The sequence below is a fragment of the Euprymna scolopes genome, chromosome 13, assembly GCF_053919585.1.
Source record: "Euprymna scolopes isolate OS-2025 chromosome 13, ASM5391958v1, whole genome shotgun sequence".
NCBI lineage: Eukaryota > Metazoa > Mollusca > Cephalopoda > Sepiida > Sepiolidae > Euprymna > Euprymna scolopes.
In genome coordinates this window covers 42,455,261-42,477,331 of record NC_136494.1, presented here as the reverse complement: position 1 = coordinate 42,477,331, position 22,071 = coordinate 42,455,261, and the positions used below count along the sequence as shown (strand labels likewise).

Here is a 22,071-nt window from a genome sequence, read left to right as displayed (position 1 = left end):
TGAAAGTTAGTAATAAAAACATACTTATTTGTATATGTATGCCCCAAAAGATTATTTGTGCAAACAATTTTTATCATTCACATCTGATAATTGAAATGTTATTTAATATTTTTAAATTTTTATTTATTTTGTTAAAATTAATATTACAGAATTAATAATAAAAAAATAAAGAAACCTTCCAAAAATTATTTGTTAATTAAATGATAAATTAAAATTAGTAAAATAGATTAAAATGTATATATTGTTAGTCACGTTAATGTCTAACAAACGAAGAAATAAACACATTAGTTTACTAAATTTGAAGAAATATATGGGAAATAAAACATTATAATTTTCGATTGTTTTTATAACGTTTAAAGAAAAACTACATTGTTTTTCTATTTATAAAAATATGAATTTTGTGTTTGTACATATGTTATCACTTTTCACACACATTTCTAAAAAACGAGATCGACCACTCAACAAAGATGGCGATTGGTGATCAATCTGATATTGCTAAGATAAAAGATTTCAACCTTTTTAAAACGAATTCTTACAAAATCAAGTCTATCATTCAGTTGACTAAAACGATACAATTTTAAATAAATATGTTTTAAAAAGTGACATTCTATTAATTTGAAGAATATTAAGCTGACAATTATTTTATAGTAAGAAGAAAAAGAACATTTATTGTTTTAAAAAGAATTAAATAAGAGACACATTTGCTTTATTTAAAGAATAGTTAGCTGATAATAGTAATTATTTTTATGGGAAAAGTATGGTATACATTAAGCTAAGTGGAACTTCCATAATCAGTTTCTCTCTGTCTGTGGAATGTAATACCACGGGGCTGCTTTCCAGCCGACTATAATATGGTCATTTTCAAATCCAATGTTAACCAATTCTTCTCTTAAGTAATCAGCTTCTGCTCAGATCCAATCTTCATAGTATTAGTTTCACCATCCACTGAGTCAAACCTTTATCCTCTAGTGGCTTTTTCACCTTGATGAGTGATGACTAGTTAGTAAGAAAAATAATTAACATCATTAGATTCCTCATAAAATGTTACCCTAGAAAAGTTGTTTTTAATCTTGTTACAAGATTGTGTTGTAAATTTAAGAAAAGTTAAATGTACCTTTCACTGTTTGTAGATGAACACAAACATGACAATATCATTGTAAAAAATAATTACACAAGTTTTGTATGCAACAATTGGATTCAACATAAAAATTCACTCTAGAACAATTGTGTGCGATCTTCATATAAGGTTTTGTTTTGAATTGTATCGCCTGAATATCATAAATATAATACAGTTATGAATAGGTTATTATGAAAGGTCCAAACCAGGGAACTGATTAAATAACAACACAGAAAAGGACAACAGCATGCAAAAAAAATGTTTTAAATAAAGAAGTGAAATAGAAGAGAAATGCATGCAACATGAACCGAAGCTAAATTTATACCAAATGGTACTTGCATTAGGATCCGCCTCACCATCGCTAGTAAGGAATGTGTAAGAAGAGCTGCAAAGAAAATCAACTTTGTATGAGAATCAGCGTTTTACACAAAAGTCGACGATTACTTAGCATTTCTCAGCTTAAAATTATTTCCAAGTTTATTAAGATTTATTTGCAAGATGTTACATGGCATTTTAAAATGATTGACATCATTTTGGAATTGATTATCTGAGATAGTTCAAAGTAAAACATTGTCAGAAAAATTACTACAATATTTAAATCGAACCGACTTGGCTGTCACATATTACAGACTTAGAGAAAAAAAAGAAAATGTGCTATTCACTATTTTGGGTTCTTTCGTTGAACATTTCTTTTTGTTGAGTCTCAAAAGAATTCTTTAAATTAAAACATTCAGAAGAAAATGTAACGTCATGGCCAACATGAAATCCACATTAGATGTGGAAAGATGAAGACAAATCGATAAGTCATTATCCTTTTTACGTGTTCTTCCTTTTTGTTTTAGGCTTGCTTGTCAACCGCAAAGTCAATGTACTTCGACTGTGGCCTACTTTTTCGTATCATGAACTTTACTTCGTCTCTGAATATTGATGGTGGTGCAACAAGTTGTGGTTTCTTCATCTGATCAATCGCTAGTGAAGCAGATACTAAATTGCATCTTACAACAAAAACTTCACCAAAAAAGCATAGATAGGCCTAAAAAGAAATCGTTTTTCTCTTCAAGTTGCATAATTTCACAAACAAGAGATGATTACGTCATTTTAGTTTACATGCTAACAAACACAGATTCGCTATTTGATTTCCTTTGATATTCACACATCATATTGTGTCATTTATTGTGTCATAATTTGTTTTGGAATATGATGCAATCATCAATATAAAATAATTTCTAAAAAAAATAAACAAAATCATGAAAAAAAAAAACACAGCAGACAAGTTTTTTACAATAAACAATGAATCATAATTATGTTTGAAAATAAAATGTTCAAAACAAACAAAACTTATAGTCTAAATCAAAACAAGCAGACGATTTTCAAAGTAAATATTGAACAACGGAAACAATTAAGTAAAACCAAAAGTGCACAACAAATATATCGAACCATGAACAGCTTTAAATAGTAATCGTTGATTTGATATGAAGTTAGTTTCATTACAGAAACGTTTTTATTTATTTGTATTTGAACCAACCATGTCAAACCAAAATGATCCTATTTTCTTGCATACAATAAATTTTGAACTTAAAATATAGAAAAGAAATTACTTTGTAACCGTGCAAAAAAAAAAAATTAATAAAGCAAGACATTTTTCATAAAGCTCTTTTTTATTAAAAATTAATAGAAGACTGAAAGAGAAGCTGTACAAAAGTCTCAATATAAAAGCCGTAATAAAAACATCTGAAAATAAAAAGCAAGGCTAATCAAGAAAAAGAAATAACTTTTTGGCATCTGCTGCTAACACGTATTTTTATTGTTGATAGAGTGAACACCTGTGCCACAAACGCATGATAAAATCAATGCAATTAGCGACTCTATTAAACTGGGTTGATTTTTAAAATAAAGTTAGTATCGTTAATCTTTAGCTTTATTTGCATTTTGCTGTTTTCTCATTTTTTCGTTGGTGAGAGATCAAATTACCTTACACACATGCACAAACACAAATCAGTTATGTCATTCAGAAGGAATAAATACAGAGAATTCAATTAAATTTCATAAGTGAATAATATCATGGGTAATATGATACAGTGAAGAATTCAAACAAATTTACATTTTACTGACGATGAAACTGCAGTGATTTTTCTAACCAATGAGTAAAATTTCCCACATATTTTTAAACCACTGATAATTTATCATATAAATAATCAAACTTCCACTGTATAATAAACACTTCTAGCAAACATGTTTCTAGTATCAAGTATTCAGCTGCTGTAAAGAAACTCTTCAGAGTTTATCGTTTTTGTAATTACAAGTTGTTTTATTTGTTTGCAGATTATAACATCAGTACTTTGCTTTAGCATAATTGATAAATGTTTAGAGTGTAATAATATGATGATAGCAGGTTGAACAATTTCAAGTGAGCAATGATTAAACTTTATCAAATATGATAAGCAACTGTAAAAAAACATAGGATAATCATGAAACAAAATCATTTAGAAATGAAGAAATTCAAAGAAAAAAGGGAAAAAGAGGAAGGGGCAGGGATACAGATAAAAATTAGCAAGAAGACTAGAAATATAGATGATAAAGAAAAGAAAGAATTATGACTTGGAATAAAGAAGAAAAACAACAATTAGGAATATAAATATTTCAGAATACAAAATAAGACAGAAGATGAAGATGAAGAAGAAGCTAGAAATAAAGAACATCTAGAAATAATAATGATAAATAATTATTACAATAATTAAAAATGTTAAACTTACTTTCCAAATCTTTCTCCATCCGCAATTGTTTCAGGTAAATCTTTTCCAAGTGTCTCAGGCAAAAGCAGAGCAAGAGTTGCCGCAATTAATGACAAAACTCCGTACAAAATCATGGGGAAAGCTGTACCAAATGGCCCACTGCTTATAAGAAGGCCCTGCAATTGAACAATCAGCTTTAATTATAAATGATACAAAATTGCTTTTTCTTGTATTAACAGTGGGGCATGATTCATACAAGACCTTGTTTTCATTATTTTATGTTAATTAAATCAGATTAACAAATAATATTTCTTAAAAAAAAAAAAAAAACCATAATAGGATTATTCAAGCTAATAAGAAATTAGCACAATTTTTTGTTTAATAAAAAGTTGGTCTGAAACATTGAATTGCTCTACTACTATAATCACGTTTGAACATCCTAAACATTTTTTGTAACATTAACAAATTTTCACTTCATCATCATCGGTACTTTTTGTTATCAATGTTCAGGTTGAAGGACATCATCCACACTGGTGGGTCCCATCCAGATAGCTGGATAGCTGCACACATGGAAAATATCACTCAACACCTCTCAAAAAATCTCTCATTAACATCAACTGCAGAGAGCTTCCATGCTATGTGATCTCTCTGCAGCAGTTCTCTCCAAGGCAACTTTAATCACCCTTCCCTTCCCCTGTCTATTGGGGCCTTCCAAATCTCAAACTATCTGATTTTTACGTATTTTACATTTCAATACCAACAAAGCGTTTTTTTTTCTTTCTGTTAACAATATCAATATCCATGAGGGCAACCCATTTCAGCAGATCTTGCAACTGTGCAGCTACCACTTCTTCTGGCTTCATTGAAAATTCGTCTAATCAGAAGCTTATTTAATAATGATATAAGAGCAATAAATAAATAGAAATTATTGTGCTCATTTTATATTCTATGGGGTAAATAGTATTTTCAGCTTGCTGGGCCCAATTTAAGGATGGGTTCAGCACGAAGCCCAACTGCATAAGGCATGTTGTATGACAGTACACCAATGTCCCTTTCTCATTGGAGGTCAAAGGATAAAAAGCAAAGGATTATTACCAAATCTACAGTGTAAGGAGCCACAATGCTGCCTATTCGAGCAGCACAAGAACTTGCTCCAACACCAGCATTTCGAACAACTGTCGGGAAAAGTTCTGTTGTAAAAATGTAGATGATAGTAAATCCAGCAGAAGCTCCGAATTTTCCAACCATTGCAGCTGACACAGAAATCCATTGATAATCTAAGAATGAAAAAAAAAAAAAATGAAGGAAATTTAATATAAACATTAATATTCTGTATACTATTAAAAAGTTATGCTTTGGAAGTTTGTACATACATAAACAGAAACATGTGATTGGTTGACAAAGAAAGGAATAGGCAGAGTACACCATTAATAAAGCAGTGGATTTTATGACATCAATACCCAAGTTAGATCTCATATATATATATATATCTATATAATTATAAAACTCAAATAATCTTGTAACGATGTATGTAACCCACTTTCCAGTTTACGACATCCGGTTGCGCGTGCGCACATGATCTGCGCACTGAAATATTAACATTATTATTTTGAAATTATTATTTAACATAGGAAGAGTGGGGTTTAAAATAACTCAAACGTAATACAGAAATGAACGATGTAAAAAAAAAGAAAGCAGACAGTATTAACAATTGTTTATTTTGATAATTTTAACGTTAAAAAAAAAACAAAGAACAATTAGGACGCTGAAATATTAACATTATTTTTTCGAAATTATTATTTAACATGAGAAGAGTGGGGTTTAAAATAAACAAAAAAAACAAAAGAACAATTGGGACGCTGAAATATTAACGTTATTATTTCGAAATTATTATTTAACATGGGAAGAGTGGGGTTTAAAATAACTTAAACATAATACAGAAATGAATGATGTAAAAAAAAAAAAAAAAGCAGATATATCAACATTTGAATTTAACTATAAGTATTCTGGTATTTGTTCAGTGCACATTTACCTATAAGTATGGCCAACCACTTATAATTCAGTACCTGTAAATCTTTTTGTCAAAAATAATCAGTTATAATAAACAGAACGACTCATAGAAATCTATCTATATTCTTTTTTTCATTTTATTATACTTTCATAGAACATTATGTCTGTTATGTCAAAAAAGAATTATTTTCTTTACGTCACAAGTGTCACACTCATGAATTCCATAGCTAATATAACATACTGAACCAACGGGTTACGGATAGTCTAATATATATATATATATATATATATATAAGTATAAAAAATAAAAGTATATACATATGTATCAGAAAATAATAAGAGATGACTGAAAATGAAATAGATTCTTGAAAATTAATGCCACAAAATTACAAATATTTGTAAACACTCAAGGAAAAATTTTATTGTTGGTTTATGCTATTTCCTATATTTTATAATTTGATTGCAGAAATTCCCCTCTGGACCAAATTACGGTAGGTTTGTAATAACAGATGCCACATACAAATTTATTATGTCTAAACTTTTACCCCCAATCGTATGTAACTTTTGAACGCCGTTACAGACACATTTATTCGGTATAATAAAATCCTATCTTACTTCCTACGAATGACATCATCATGATTGCCAAGATCTATAGACAAAGTAGTTTGTATATTCTCCTCTACCTGAAAAACCCTCTCCCAATCAAAACCAGGTAAATATACGATATATAACCATTATACCTTTTCCATGGATTTAGCAGTAAATGATATGGTATGGTTTTTCGAAACAATTAATGAACCAACAATATTTCCAATCACTCAAAATATTTACAAAATAACTATTTCTTTTTTTTTTTTTTTCTTTACACCAGCACACGTTATGGTAACGTCTGTAAAACGTTTGTCTTTTTTGTTTGTTTTCTTTCTACCAGCACACGTTATGGTAACGTCTGTAAAACGTTTATCTTTTTTGTTTTTTTTTTCTTTCCACCAGCACACGTTATGGTAACGTCTGTAAAACGTTTATCTTTTTTGTTTGTTTTCTTTCTACCAGCACACGTTATGGTAACGTCTGTAAAACGTTTATCTTTTTTGTTTTTTTTTTTCTTTCCACCAGCACACGTTATGGTAACGTCTGTAAAACGTTTGTCTTTTTTTTTTTTTTTTTTCTTTCCACCAGCACACGTTATGGTAACGTCTGTAAAACGTTTATCTTTTTTGTTTGTTTTCTTTCTACCAGCACACATTATGGTAACGTCTGTAAAACGTTTATCTTTTTTGTTTGTTTTCTTTCTACCAGCACACGTTATGGTAACGTCTGTAAAACGTTTGTCTTTTTTGGGTTTTTTTCTTTCCACCAGCACACGTTATGGTAACGTCTGTAAAACGTTTGTCTTCTACATTAAATAAAAAACAAAAATTGTCCCAGCTTTTTTCATTTAATGATTTGATTTAATAAAAAATATTAGTCAATCGACTGTCAAAACTTATGAGATGTAAATATGAACGAATCTCTGGCGGACGTTTTGGAAATTGATAATCCCCCCCCTCTAAATTCCACAATTTATTCACGTTAATCTCATCAATTACAAAGTTACTTTTCAGATTAAAAAACACTTTTCTATGATTTTTATCGTTGGGGATCAGTTTTCAATTATAACCTTCTACTAAATTGAACACATACTTTGTGACCGTCACCGAGAAAAATATTGCGACAATATTGCTGTTGGTGATAGTCACAAAGTACATGTTCAATTTAGTAGAACGTTATAATTGAAAACTGATCCCCGACGATAAAAATCATAAAAAAGTGGGGTTTTTTTTCGATTTTACTTTTTTATAACTGAAAGTTAAGTTTGTAATCAATGAGATTAATGTGAAAAACGCAAAAAGAAATGTAAATTGTGGAATTTACAGGGAGAAGGCATTTTCATAAACGTCTGCCGAATCTCTTAATAAAAGAGAGTTGTAATAGCTCCCTACATCAAAGTGGCACCGAGCCTAGATTGGGGTGATTAAACAAAAAAAATTATTATTTTTCACTTTCAAATCATAAAAACGATTTCTTTTTATGTAAAACACATTTTCACACGCTAAGCCTGAATTACGTCCACATAAATTATCATTTTCATTACTTTTCATTCAGTTTGTATTTGACGACATTTACGCCAGTTTTTTAAAAATTTTTTACTTTCTTTGTCTATCTTTTTTGTTTGCTGCTAAAGTACAAATTTCCTCTTTATTACATTGCCTACGTATATACTTATTTGTTATATTGTTTTGTTTTTTTTAACATAGTTGTTTTCTGTTTAGTTCTCTTTTCATACTTTCCACACTGCTCAGACATTAACTTTTTTTTTAGGTACTTTTTACCTTAGCACCAACTACACTATTTCCTTTAAACTGACAACTTTTATAGGTTTTAGACTATTCTGAATAAAACATTCTATTTTAACTTTGGTGGAGACAAGTAGTTTTCGAGATATAATGACATGCATTATGCACTGTAATTCACCGCTCTATGCACAAGCGATAAAAAAAAATGTATTTCTCTCGACACAACACTGCCACCCATTCCCCTTTTTTTTTTTGGTTTATAGTTTTTGTGGGTGGTATGCTGACAACATATATCAAGATTGAACTTGGGGCAAATACTTGGATAGTCCCCCCCTTAACTCATAAAATGAGGTATCTATTCCAGAAGCCATTCTTACCATGTCTATTCCATGCGACATTCTTAATATGAGGAGGTTAGCATGTCTATTCCAACATTCGTTCTTAACATTAGGATGTAGGGAATTGGTCACCAACAACAATCGTAGTTTATTTTTTTACGAGGAGGGGGCATGCTTCCATTGGGCAATGCCAGTTAATGAGTCCTGCTAGCTAAACATAATTTAATTTTTTTGTTTTGCCAAAAGTTTTTTTTTAAATAAAATTCTTCAAATAATTGATACTTACTATCTGACAGAAACATGTTGATCAAACCTGAGGCAAGACATGCTACTCCAGCTAACACCACAGAAGCAAAATAAAGAGGTTTACGTCCCCACCGATCCAGCACAAAGAGAACACCTAGGACAGCGGGGATTTCAACAGCTGCGTTTACCGTAGTATTTACATATAAGTTTCCTGCCAAATTGTTGCTTATCATGAGCAGACCAAAGAATACAAAACTGATGACACTCCTGAAAAATAGCAAATATTTCGCTTTTTAGTCATACAACATTTTTAAGATTGTCTTTGGTTTTTCTTGCTTGGATTCAAGATGAACAAAAAAAACACTATCGAATCTGTGCATGTGACATGATTTACAGTGGTTTATTTATAAAGCCTCTTTAGTGGCATCTATTTCAAGTAATAATCTCAATTCAATTTTTAATGAAAAATAAATTCTGAATACATTATGAATATGCAGATTACATTGTTTTAAATATTTGATCAGAAAAGGATTGAAGCTGGACAGTATAATAGATGTGTGCAGAACAAGAGACTTCATTGGTTGGTCACATTGAAAGAATGGACGAGAGATTTTGGATTAGTAGATATAGTTAAGGTAGCAGGGATAATTGACAGGGAAAAGCTAAAGAAAACATGGGAGGAAGTGATAAAGAGGGACCTGTGAGAATGAAATATAACTATAAAGACCAGAAAGTCAATTTTGAAAAATCATTCAACACACATGTTGGACGACTTTTCAAAATTGTAAAAATGCAAAACAGATGTTGATGATGAGGTACTCCAAACGTATCAAAATGTAATTTCATTTTTTTATCATCATTACTCAGTTGATTCTTAAAATTTTTACACTAATCTTATTTTTAGTTTTTGGAGGTATCTTTTTCCACAGCAAATATTACTCTATAGAAAAAAAACATCTAATTTAACGGTAGATTTAGTTTTTGCCAAAATATATCTTGCCAATAAATTTATAGCACAAAAAGAGATGACAAGTGAGCGTGAGAAGAGATGGCAAGTGTGTTTTATTCCAATACATTTTTATGATAGAGATCTTTTATTCTTTAATGATAGGGAAAATAGTATATACACTTTCTTCATAATTGCATTCCGTTTTTACTTTATTTTGTGTTTTAAAGGAATTTTTCTATACAAACAGAAATAAGAAACTGAACAGAAATCAATAGAAGTGAATTATAAAATCATTATTTTGAAAATAATTTTTTAAATAAAACTATAACAAATTTTAAAATGCAAAATAATATTTTATTTTAAGTATTACAAAAAATACTTGGATAAAGATAATTCATTTTGATCAAATAATCAATAATATCATAGATAAACAATATTTTTCAATTGATTTATAATTTAAAAATTATAAAAATTAAAAAATAATAGATGAAGTTCTGAACTTTCAGCACTACGCAGCAATCATCAAGGGAATTGAAGACTATAAATTTACCAAAATTTATTTTGATTAATGTCACTGTGCTCATATACTCCCTCACCAATCAACACCAAAAATTGAAAAATTGTGAAAAAATATTTAAATAAAAAAAAAAAAGGTAATATGTTGTGATGGGCTGAGTTTTCTATTAGGTTGACAAGAAGGATTTTGTGGAATTTTTAATTTTGATTTTAAATGATGCATTTTCAAATAAGTTTTCATTACTTTACTTTATATATCATTTTAAAGAGCGTTTTTTGCTCTATCTAATCGTTTAAATTACAATCGTTTTAAAATAATTGCCTTCTTTTCAAAACATTGAATACAAGATGTTAAAGAAGCAAATTCGCATAATTTTCTTATTTCAATTCAAGATAGGCTGAAAAGCTGCCGAAACAGCTTGTGATATCAACAAAGTGTTTGGCCCAGGAACCATTAGTGAACGCACAGCACAATGAAGGTTTAAAAAATTTTGTGACCCCGACAATAGTCTTGAAGATGATGAGCATAGTAGTCAATCATCTGATGTTGACAATGATCGATTAAGAGCCTTAGCAAAGCCAATCTACGCACAACTGTTTGAAAACTTGCGTCTGAATTAGATGTAACATACAATTTCCAACCACTTAATACATATTTGAAAAGGCAAAAAAAGTTGATAAATGGGTGCCTCATGAATTGAACAACAACCAAAAAAAATGCCGTTATCATCTTACTTTCTTTTATGCAACAAGAACGACCCGTTTCTCGACCGGATTGTGACTTGTAACGAAAAGTAGGTTCTTTACAATAACTGGTGATACTCAGTTCAGTGGTTAAATGCTGACGAAGCTCCATGACACTTCCTGAAGCCAGAGTCGCACCAAAAAAAGGTCATGCTGACTGTTTAGTGGTCTATGATCGGTTTCATCTATTACAGGTTTTTGAATGCAAGTGAAACCATTACGATGAAAAGTACTGTCAACAAATGGATGAAATGCATCAGAAACTTTGACAACAACACCCAGCATTAGTCAACAGAAAAGGCCTAATTCTCCTTTATCACAATACCCAACTGCATGTTGCGAAACCGATCCTGCAGAAGTTGAACGAATTGGGCTACAAAACTTTGCCTCATCCGCCATACTCTCCAGACCTCTCACCTACTGATTACCACTTTTTCAAGCATCTTGACAATTTTCTGCACGAGAAATGCTTAAAAAGCCTGAGCAATATCAAAAACGCCTTCAGCAACTTCATGGCCACCAGAATGCAAGATTTTTATGTTACTAGCGTGAATACACTTGTTTTGCGTTGGCAAAAGTGTGTTGATTCTAAAGGTGCTTATTTCGATTAATAAATTCTTGTTTAATCAAGATATGTTTATTTGAATTTAAAAGTTAAAAAATGCAAGAACTTTCTTGTCTACCTGATATTTAATCCTGAACCTTCCTGTTAATGTATAAATTAAATTAAAAATATCATATAAAATCAAAGAAGAAAAAAGTCATGAAAAAATTAGGCACATTGTTCACACCCCTTCACTCCATTACCATGAATGTCTTATCACATGGCATGCACGGATTCGTTTTGGGATTTTTAGCATTTGGAGCCCAGTCAAAGCAAGGAATACCTTACTTCTTATATATATATATATATATATATATATATATATATATATAACTGATATATATGTAGAATTACAGAATTAAAATCACAGCACCATGAAAAAAAATTTTTTTTTCCAAAACTGTTTGGCATGGACATTTTAATAGTCTTAAACTTTTAGAATCTTGATAGAATTTGATAATAATCAAATAATTTCTTGATTACATGTGTTTGAATTAAAAATTTTACTTCATACCTAATAGCATAGATTAGTTTATGATCATCTTGTCATTTCCAATATTGCATAATTTCAAAATACATGGTTAGATATGATTCAGAGAATTGTAAATATTCCTGTTACACTGAGAAAACCAAGTCAAATGTACATTTTGACTAAATGTTTGAGAAAAAGAATCAATATTTTATTTTTAAATCCAACATGATATTTTTTTAGATTTAATTGCAATATAAACTTTGTTTAATTGTTATATAACTTTGGTGAAAGTTATGTCTTTGACCTCCTGTTTTTCTCACAAATTAGAATTGAAACTGTTATATACTTGATTTTTTGTTAACACTTACATTTATTCTGTCCTTGCGAGGAGGCACATAAATAAAACTTATGTTTTCAACAAGATAATATGAAGATAATAATCTTGCTTGTGCAACATTAAAAAATCGATAATAATAATAATTATTGAAAATGTTCAAAACAAATAAAACATGAGACAGGTTTTATGAACACTAATATGCATTTATTAACATGAAAACAAAACAAACAAAAACAAATAAAATGTCTATGCAATTTCTTGGTAGAATTGGTTTGCTAGCTCGGTTGAGTCCCTCGCAATCGAAATTTGAAATGTTATGCTGTTTAAATTATTTGTATTTTTTGATGTTATAAAAAACAATTTAAGGTTTAATTTAGGAAATCATCTTTACATTGTCGTTAAATTTAGCTTATACTTTATGTAAGTTTTTCATGGAGTGAATTAGAAAGCTTTGTTACTAGTGGAGTTGGAATGATAAAGGAATGGCAATTTCATCGTTTGGAGATTTTGGTGAATGCAATTCCTTTTCACCACAGAAATGACCTCTTAATTATTTGCCTTTCTAGTGATTCCTTCTTTGAGATTTAGAGCAAAAATATGATCGATGCCTGCCTTTCTGTGAGAAACAATAATTTCCTTTTTCTCATTGTCAGCATCCACTGCTGTGTCAGCAGGTGTTCGCCTGTTTTTTTTAACTGCTTTCTTTTCACATGCTAGCTTTCTGCTTGCTGTCCCTTCTTTTCCTCTTCTGTTTCCTCATTGTCTGGGAACATTTGGTCCTTTATGCTTGAAATTAAAATGCAATCTCAAAATAGGAGACCATGCACCAACAAGTCTCATACTGTAATTTCTATATTTATGTGCATATAACAAATCTATTTTCTGCTGATTTTTTTTTTCCTTGAGACAGGAAACGAGTATACACATAAAAATGATTCAAACTTTAAGTATATTTTATTTATACTAATTATATAGATATCCATATTTTCTTTCATTAAGAGTTGCTTCTGGTTGGATCATCCCGAAAAGTTCTTGCAACATGCGATTTTATATGCTTTTCACTTAAATTGTATAAGTATTTTCAGTTTTTGTTTTACAAACAAAACAGATAAACAAAAAAGAACTAAAACAAAAAGCACTTATAAAAATATAACAAGATGTATTTGTGCTAACAAGTAATAAACTAAAACATGTACACTTGTTAAAACTCCCTCATCCATGGATATATGAACAGGTTGAAATACCCAGGTTTTGGGGTTACATCAACAGAACTAGTCTGTTTTAGTGAGGAGATCAAACACATCATAGAACTGGTCTGGACAAAATCTAAACGGCAGATATGTTATTGTTGCCTCAGGAATTAAACCAAAAGATAGATATGGAAAAGAAGAATGACTTCTGAATCAAGCCTTTTATATGGGTGACCATCTAACTGAATTTATCAATGGTTGACCATCTTGTAACATGTTTTGGGACATCATGAATTTGCTAAAAAGAAACCAACAGTCTATTATTCAGCAATTGACTATTTAACTTCAAATCAGATTCATATTGGACCATGACCGATTTCAATCTTGTCTAAGAGCTTCTTCACTTGGACTTCCCATTTATGGAACACATTACTACAGACCTGCTTCACTACAGATTACAACATTCTTCAAATCTAACTTCCACAGATTCTTGTCATAAATCCCTAATAACTGATCAACTTTGTTAATTAATCAGATTCAATTATCTCATATGTTTCTTCATCTCTAAACTGATAATATTTCCTTTATCCCTTATTTTCGACTGATTTTTGGTCTTGATAATGGTGACTGATAAGTAAATTTCAATTTGAAAATCATATTTAATTCATCTTTAAAATTATAATTTAACTTGAAAAGTAAATTCCTTCAAGTAGTATACAATATGTTATGCATCAACAGTTTGAAACATAACATACTGTATATTGTCAGAATTAAATTTTAAATATTAAAAGCAATTTGAGTAATAAAAAAATACAAAAATGTTTTACCATAAAAATATTTTAACAAATATTCTTACCTTAAGTCACAATTCTCTAGTAACATCACCAAAATAGATTTAAAAAGCTTTAAAATATTGAAAAAAAAGTTTGAAAAATTACCAATTAAAAAATATAATCAAACTTCGTACTAAGAGAATTTTGGATCGGAATAATTTTTGAAATCCTTCACGTGCCATAACTCGTTCATCTTTGTTGTCTTCATCGGGTGTAAATAAATCGTCGGGTAATTCAACTTTATTTACATATGCAGCTTTTCGAAAAATCATTTCAGCCTCAGCATATCTTTTCTTCAGGATCAGCCAACGTGGAGATTCTACAAGAACACTAAAAGTGAAGATTAACAAAATTCAGTCTTTAGAATTTGAAAGGAAAATCTATCACAATGGCAAAGAGAAAGTAAATCAGTATATAACATCATTTTACATTGTACTATTGTCATTATTAATGCTAATATTTCCATTTATATTATGTTTTGGCCTATGTTTCTTGGTCCTGCTTCAGATGAAGTGTCGATTTTTCCATTTTTAAATATAATGTATATTATGCAGAATATAGACCATACTATTTTGTTTTATAAAATTTTCAAATTAAATTAATGTTTTACGATATCTTTTGTTAGTTAGAAATACAGAATCGTTAAGAATGGGTTTCGAAATAATGATGTTACTTCAGTACATATTCTGTATAAGTACCTTATTAGTGTATGGTGAGGTTTCTTATATAAAGTAGTTGAAAATTCAATTTTGCTTTTACTTTATTTGTTTTTATCTCTCTCTCTCTCTTTCTGTCTCTGTCTGTGTGTGTGTGTGTGTGTGTGAAAATAATGGTAATTAAAAGACTGAATACAGAGGGTTGAAGAGTAATATTGAAAGACTGCAAATATTGTGAATGAATGCAGAAAATAATCTAGTAGAGCATCACGTAATAAAAATCAAATCAATTGTCCAATGTATTTTGAACCCTAATGCTATACATTTAAATCTAAGCCAGGGGTCGGCCACAGGTGGCACGCCAAGCAATTCTAATGGCACGCCGAGCCTCCAAATCTTTTAAACTTCATACAGCCAAAAGGAAACAGTTCTCCTTGGAATTATGAGGATATCTGCGATCTCTTGCGTACTCTTGCCACCTAAGTGCATGCCCACAACAAGAAAACGCGTTTTATTTTTGTCCGTGCGAACCGTAGGCGTTAGATGCTCCATGCTCGTTCAAAGTATGTTCTGTCAGATACTATAATTTTGAAATGCGTTTTGAATTGAGTCTGGTGACTCAGTCTCACCGACCCAGATGAAATACAACGTAGCGTGAGAGAGTTGCAAATGTAAAATTTAGTCAAAAATCATAATAAAAAAATCTAATAAATATATAAAAAGTAACTTATCAGACGAAAATAAATGACCATTAAGTAAATGAATGATTCCTCTACAAAAATCAACAATAAAAATAATCAAGAATTCATAAATTTGGAAATTAAAGCAATATTTTCAGAGATAGGTTGATAAAATCCGCCCAAAATTTCAACGAATCGCCGGAAGTTTTGTTTACATCAGCAGCAGCGCTGACATTTGAAATCTACGGATGCCTTGAAGTGTATATAAAATTTAACTTGAAATTATAAAAAGTGTATATGTAAACCAAAAAATCTTTTGACTATGATTATCTTAATTAAAATAAAACACTTACCAGTGATAATAACAACACGTGTAACATGGAGTTTATTTGTTTTTGTTTAAATTTATTTTAATATTTATACAAATAAAAAAACAATGCCGGAAAAAAAGTTAAGAAAAGTATATAAATTTTTATTTGTAATTATAAAACTTTTGTTTTTAGCTTTTTATTATTATTTAAGTTTTGTAATGAAACTAAGTATATGCTACCATATTCAAAATATGATAAACCTTATTAGGAAACAAATTATTTTTTGGTAGTCATTTTTTTTTCAATATCTGTCTGGCTGTCTGTTTGTCGTTCGTTTAGCAGAAAGAGAGAGAAAGAGTGAGAAATGATTATAATGTTCTGGAACAATATGTAAAACCCCTCCTTTTTTCACACTAAATGACACTATTTACCATCCCTTGTGAAGAGACGATGACTGGCAATGGGTCATTTTGGGGTTAAAGCTTACCAAAACAAAACAAACTTCCATTTTTGTTATCTCCCTATACTGTAACTCTCTAACTTACCACTTACCCTTTCTTTCACTAAGCTTGTCATAAATCTGTCATCAGCTCTAAGAGAGATTAAAAACACGTGGACTCTATTTGAAAAAAGGAGAATGTTTGTTGTGAGTACTTTAAGCTTTAAATAATGATTATAAATAGAAGGGATAACTTTCAGTTTATATTTTTTTTTTGTTTTTAAATATTTTTACATGGTTTTTTTTTTTTCGTAACATTTACTAAGTGTTCCGATACAGATAAAATAGCTATTTTAGCAGATCTTCGAAAGAGCAAATTTAATTTTAAGGGAAAGACTAAAGAAACTTTAATTTTTTTAGCATGATAAAAATAAAAAAATTACACAGCTCATAAATCTTTTTTAAAAAATAAAAGAATGTACATATTTTAAACTTTAGCGTTTATTTTCAAAATGAAGGGATAAAGGTTTAAAAAAAAACAACACATTATTTTATTCATTTTTTTATGATCTTTAAATAAAGATATAAATTAGAGTGTTCCGAGACGAATTTTTAATAGAAATTCATACTTTCATACTTTTAGACAGAGGGGGGGTAAAAATAAATAAAAGAAGTATGAAAATGAATTTTTCAGAAAATAATTTTATTTCCATTCGAAAGAGCGTAGAATTTTACATAAAATCTGAAAAAATGAAAAGGATTTGATGAATAGAAAAAAAATTATCGATTTTTAAAATCATAGAAAATTTTCAAGAATTTACAAATTTACAAATTGAAATTGAAACTATTACGTGAAAACGCTCACGCGCAGTAAGGAAGCTTTGACTTTTTTGTGATATTTTTTACGATAAAATTAATTATATGAGATTTTATTTTAAAAAGTTTTACTTTTCTTTAAGAAAAATCTTTCCTAAACACAATGAGCTAAAAAAATTTTGAAAATTATTAGTTTTAAACATTTTATTTGCTGTTTGAAATTGAGGGGTGTTAAATTTAGGAAGGGTGCTAGAGTTACAGAATTGTTCAGTGGTCAGAATATGAATACAAGATAAGGTATAATTGCCTTTCAAATTCTTGAAATTGTACTTTTAATTTTCAAGCTCGTAACTGGGATTAGAAGAGATGAGCAATTTCGATCATCTTCATACTAAACAAAATGGTATGATTGGAGGAATACGTGGATGAAATATTTTTTTTAAATTGTGAATGCCACGCACGAATAGGATCCTAGCTCGAGCTAATCAAAACCTTTAGACTTTTTCTGGGACACCCTGTACATAATTTTTCTCCACAATTTTTATTAAAATGTATCCTGGTTCTCCCACAGCAAAGGCAAGAATAATTTGTTTGGTATTTTATATATATCATAATTGATGTTTACGTAATTAGGCCTATTTATATTTTCAGAATACCCCTGCTGTTAGATATGACTGAAAAGAAAAGAAAACTTGATCATCGCCCATTTCAAGACAATTGGACAATAGAATATGGATTTGTGGAACAAAAGGATCGTGCTGTTTGTGCTTTCTGTTGCGAAAGTGTTGTGTGTCGCACATCTAGTGTACAAAGGCACTTTCAAACCAAACATCAATCTAAGTTTAAAACTTCAGAAGAAAAAGGTGAAGCCATCAAAAAAGCTATTTCTGGTTTCAAAAAACAAACTGTTATTTTGAGCCAAGCTGTTGGAATGAAGAGTAAAGCTACTGAATGTAGTTACAAAATAGCCCAGTGTGTGGCTTTAAATGGTAAACCTTTTACAGATGGTGAATACATCAAAGAAGCTTTTTTGAGTGGTGCTGAAGTTTTGTTTCGTGATTTAAAAAATAAGGACATTATACTCTCTCGAATTAGAGAAATACCAGTCTCTGCAAGATCAGTTGAGAGGCGCATATCTGACTTGGCTGAAAATGTGACAACTAAGCAAACAACTGGATTAAAGCAATCCCTTGTATTTAGTGTCGCTCTTGATGAAAGCACCGATGTAAACGATGCGTCTCGCCTAGCAGTGGTTGCAAGATATCTCGAGAATAATCACATTTATGAGGAGTTGTGTTGTTTATTACCCCTTCATGATACAACCAAAGCAGAAGATATTTTGTGTGCATTTACTGGTTATTTTTCTAAACAAGACATTAACTTGAACAAATTATTCTGCGTAACAACCGATGGTGCTGCTGCAATGGTTGGCAAGAAGAAAGGATTTGTAAAACTTCTGGAAAATCATGTTGGACGCAAACTGTTAAGTTTTCATTGTATTATACATCAGGAGGGCTTATGTGCAAAGACCTCGTCTTTGGATTTGGTCTCTGTGATGAAAACTGTTGTTGAGATAATCAACTTTCTTATTTCTCGCTCTTCATTGGTTCACAGGCAATTCAAATCGCTTCTACAAGAAGTTGAGTGTGAATATGGAGATCTTCTGTTATACAACAATGTTCGCTGGCTTAGTCGAGGCAAAGTTTTAGCTAGATTTGTTTGTTGTCTTGAGGCTATTAAGATGTTTCTTGATGAAAAACAGAAACGATTCCCTCAGCTGAATGATGAAAGCTGGTTGTTGAAGTTGATGTTTATGACCGACATAAACACACATTTGAATGAGCTTAATTTGAAATTACAAGGACAGGGACAAATAGTCCTTGATCTTTTCAGCTATTGGAAAGCGTTTACAATGAAACTTGACATTTTTACCCGTGACATCAACATCAAAGCATTTAAGTACTTTCCAAATGTGAAAAATCATGCAAATCAATTCGAAGTGAACACAGATGAGCTTCAGGAGTACGTGAAAGCACTCAAAGCAGAATTCGAAAAACGAAGCCAGGACTTCTACATTCATGGATCCTTATTTTCATATCTGATTAAGCCCGACATGCTTGATTTGACAAATGCCCAACTGGAACTTTTTAGCTGGATGGACATTGATGATTTTGAAATGCAACAGATTGAATTTAGGTCTTCAGAAATATGGACATTAAAATTTGCTGAACTAAGAAAGTCTCTGGAAGATGAAAATTTTGAAAAGTCTGGTGCTATTCTGAACTGTTGGATCTCCCTCCCAAGCTCATTCATCTGTTTGAAGAAAATTGCTTTTGCTCTTCTCTCAGCTTTTGGTTCAACTTATTCTTGTGAGCAAATTTTCTCTCACATGAAAGCAGTGTTGTCTCCACGTCGAAGTCGTCTAACACCTGAACATTCAGAAAACTGTGTTAAGCTCAAAGTTACAAAGTATGTTCCCGACATTGAGGAATTGGCAAAGACCATGCAAGGACAAGGGTCCCATTAATAATAAAAACTTTTCAGAAACAGTTTTTTCACATTATTTATAAACTTTGACATTATTATATATTTTATGAAATAAATATAGAGAACAGGTATATTGACCTTGATCGTTATAAATAATAAATGTTGGCACGCTGAATAATTTGAAACCCTAAGTCGGCACACGCTAAACAAAAGGTTGCCGACCCCTGATCTAAGCAACTGTAGATTTCGTTATTTTGAAATTAGCCAATCTGCATGCATAGCACAACATAATTGCAGAGCGAGCATTATATAAACATTACTTATTTTAGAAAAAATGTTTATGTCACTATTTACTGTCTCTCCTCAAAAAGGCAAAGGTCAGTTTTTAATGTGAGGGTATATTCAGCTCCCCAAAAAGAGGCTAACTAGATTGGTGAAAAAATTAAAATTGCTCCAATCAAGAAGGATTTCTCTACCCCTGAGGACCTAATAGATACTATCAATTATTTTTTGCATTAATAAAAAAGTATACTACACTTTGATCCCAACTGTAAAGTTTCAGATTAACAGGTATAGCATGTTCTGATATTAGATTGTGAGTTAATACTGTTTTAACTTGTGCTAATTTACTTCCTATGTAAATTGTTTCTGAATTTTTTAGATGAGGATTAATAATTCATATTTTTGGATCATTCGAATTACTGTTCTCATCTTGACTGTTATTTTCACAACGTTTGCCAATGTAACCTCTGATCTTCTTTAGGTGTATCTTGTTGAACTCAGGAATTTTTTATTGAGCTCAGAAATCATCAGAGAATTTTGAACAATGACAAAATGAGAGCATGCTATCTTCGTAGATTAAATAATGGTTTCCAATGCAGATTCTCAAGTTCAACAGAAATTTTCACAAATTCAACAAGATACACCTGAAAAAGGTTAATAAAAGACGAACTGTTGTAAAAATAACACTCGTGATGAGAATAAATAATCTAAATAATATAACAAATTAGTCCAATATCATTGGGGGCGGGGGATACTGGTGGTGGATCAAAGATATCTGATATACTACTCTACTTTGCCTATTCATTAGTTGAAAATTAAATGATAAAATCATCATGAAAATCATTGGATTTATTAAAATCTAAGAAACATCAAACAGATAACATGTTCCATCTTTAGATGAACCAAATGAATAGAAGAAAAAACATGGAATAATGATAAACTCATTTTTGTATTGCACAGCAATCTTCATGTTCCGGCTTAATAGACCTTTATACATTCTCAAATGCATTTTTTCAACTGAAAAATTAAAAGTAAAATTTTATTAATTTATTTCTAGCAAAAAAAAACAAACTTTGAATGCATTTAATTTTAATTTGATATTTTGATACAAAATGATTTCATGTGATGAATCTTTTATTCATCTTAATTGGAAAAAATAAATAAGGAAACACAAAAAATACAAGAATTTTTTTCCATTGAGATTTACGAGTCAAAGCTAATTTATGCAATTTGATGGCAACACATCTGAAGGTCAACAAACATAAGCGGAAATCTTTTAATAGTTTGAAATTTGATACCAAATGACATGAATATAATTTTAAAATATTTTGCATTGATATTAATTTATATAAACATAACATCAGAAAATGGGGTTTGTTGAATTCTAAGCAAAGAAATTCCCTTTTACTGCACATCAAAGACAAGTTATGAAACTGGCTAAAAGTTTATTAGACATTTTTAAGATATGCATACACACATATTATTATTATTATTATTATTATTATTATTATTATTATTATTATTATTAATGTTATAATAATAATAATAATAATAATTTAAAAAAAAAAAACTATTGCTATTGCTATTTTATTTCCTTTAATGATTTGAATGAAATTTTGGTTCTATTTTTCAGAATTGTAAAAAATAAACAACTTCACAAAAAAATATCATTCTAACAACAAATGCATGTTTGTGTATATGTATACACTTCTATGTTTGTGTGTATAGATTAAGAGTTACCAGAAAAAAATTACTATAATATGCAATTTGTGATGTCATCTGAGAGAAAGAAAAGGAAAAGAAAATAAACTGATTACTACAAGTCTGTTGACATATATGAAAATATTGATTTAATGTTAGAGAATCAACATTTTCATCAGTAAATTTTAGTATTAACTTAAAAGATCAAAATTCAATTTCATCGAAACTTTGGCTGTCAAAATAAAATAAAAATTTGAGAGGGGGAGGTGCTGAAA

General features: G+C 30.0%; 2 protein-coding genes across 6 annotated transcripts in view; one reads left to right on the top strand and one right to left on the bottom strand.

Moving 5' to 3' along the window:
* LOC145291993 (organic cation transporter protein-like) overlaps nt 1–22,071 on the bottom strand; it is a 95,732-nt gene that overhangs the window by 26,811 nt on the left and 46,850 nt on the right. For 4 of the 5 annotated variants that reach the window (XR_013869522.1, XR_013869521.1, XR_013869523.1 and 1 more), the window contains exons 6-10: nt 14,530–14,754; nt 8,820–9,046; nt 4,945–5,126; nt 3,871–4,025; nt 1,457–1,502 (exon numbers count right to left, since the gene is read on the bottom strand). Coding sequence is in view for 1 of the 5 variants with exons in the window: in XM_080137969.1 (XP_079994095.1) it covers nt 1,457–1,502; nt 3,871–4,025; nt 4,945–5,126; nt 8,820–9,046; nt 14,530–14,754 (835 nt within the window). In the remaining 4 variants the exon portion in view is untranslated. Of the gene's footprint in view, nt 1–1,442; nt 1,503–3,870; nt 4,026–4,944; nt 5,127–8,819; nt 9,047–14,529; nt 14,755–22,071 lie in introns of all 5 variants that reach the window. The other variant, XR_013869524.1, reaches the window with a different exon arrangement.
* LOC145291992 (general transcription factor II-I repeat domain-containing protein 2-like) lies at nt 15,442–20,042 on the top strand. The gene is made up of 2 exons (XM_080137968.1): nt 15,442–16,717; nt 17,978–20,042. The coding sequence occupies exon 2, from the start codon at nt 17,997–17,999 to the stop codon at nt 19,851–19,853; it is 1,857 nt and encodes a 618-aa protein (XP_079994094.1). The 5' UTR covers nt 15,442–16,717; nt 17,978–17,996; the 3' UTR covers nt 19,854–20,042.

Bases quoted from the DNA above. Each gene is read 5' to 3' on its own strand.
- LOC145291992 (XM_080137968.1), top strand. From the start codon at position 17,997: ATGACTGAAAAGAAAAGAAAACTTGATCATCGCCCATTTCAAGACAAT.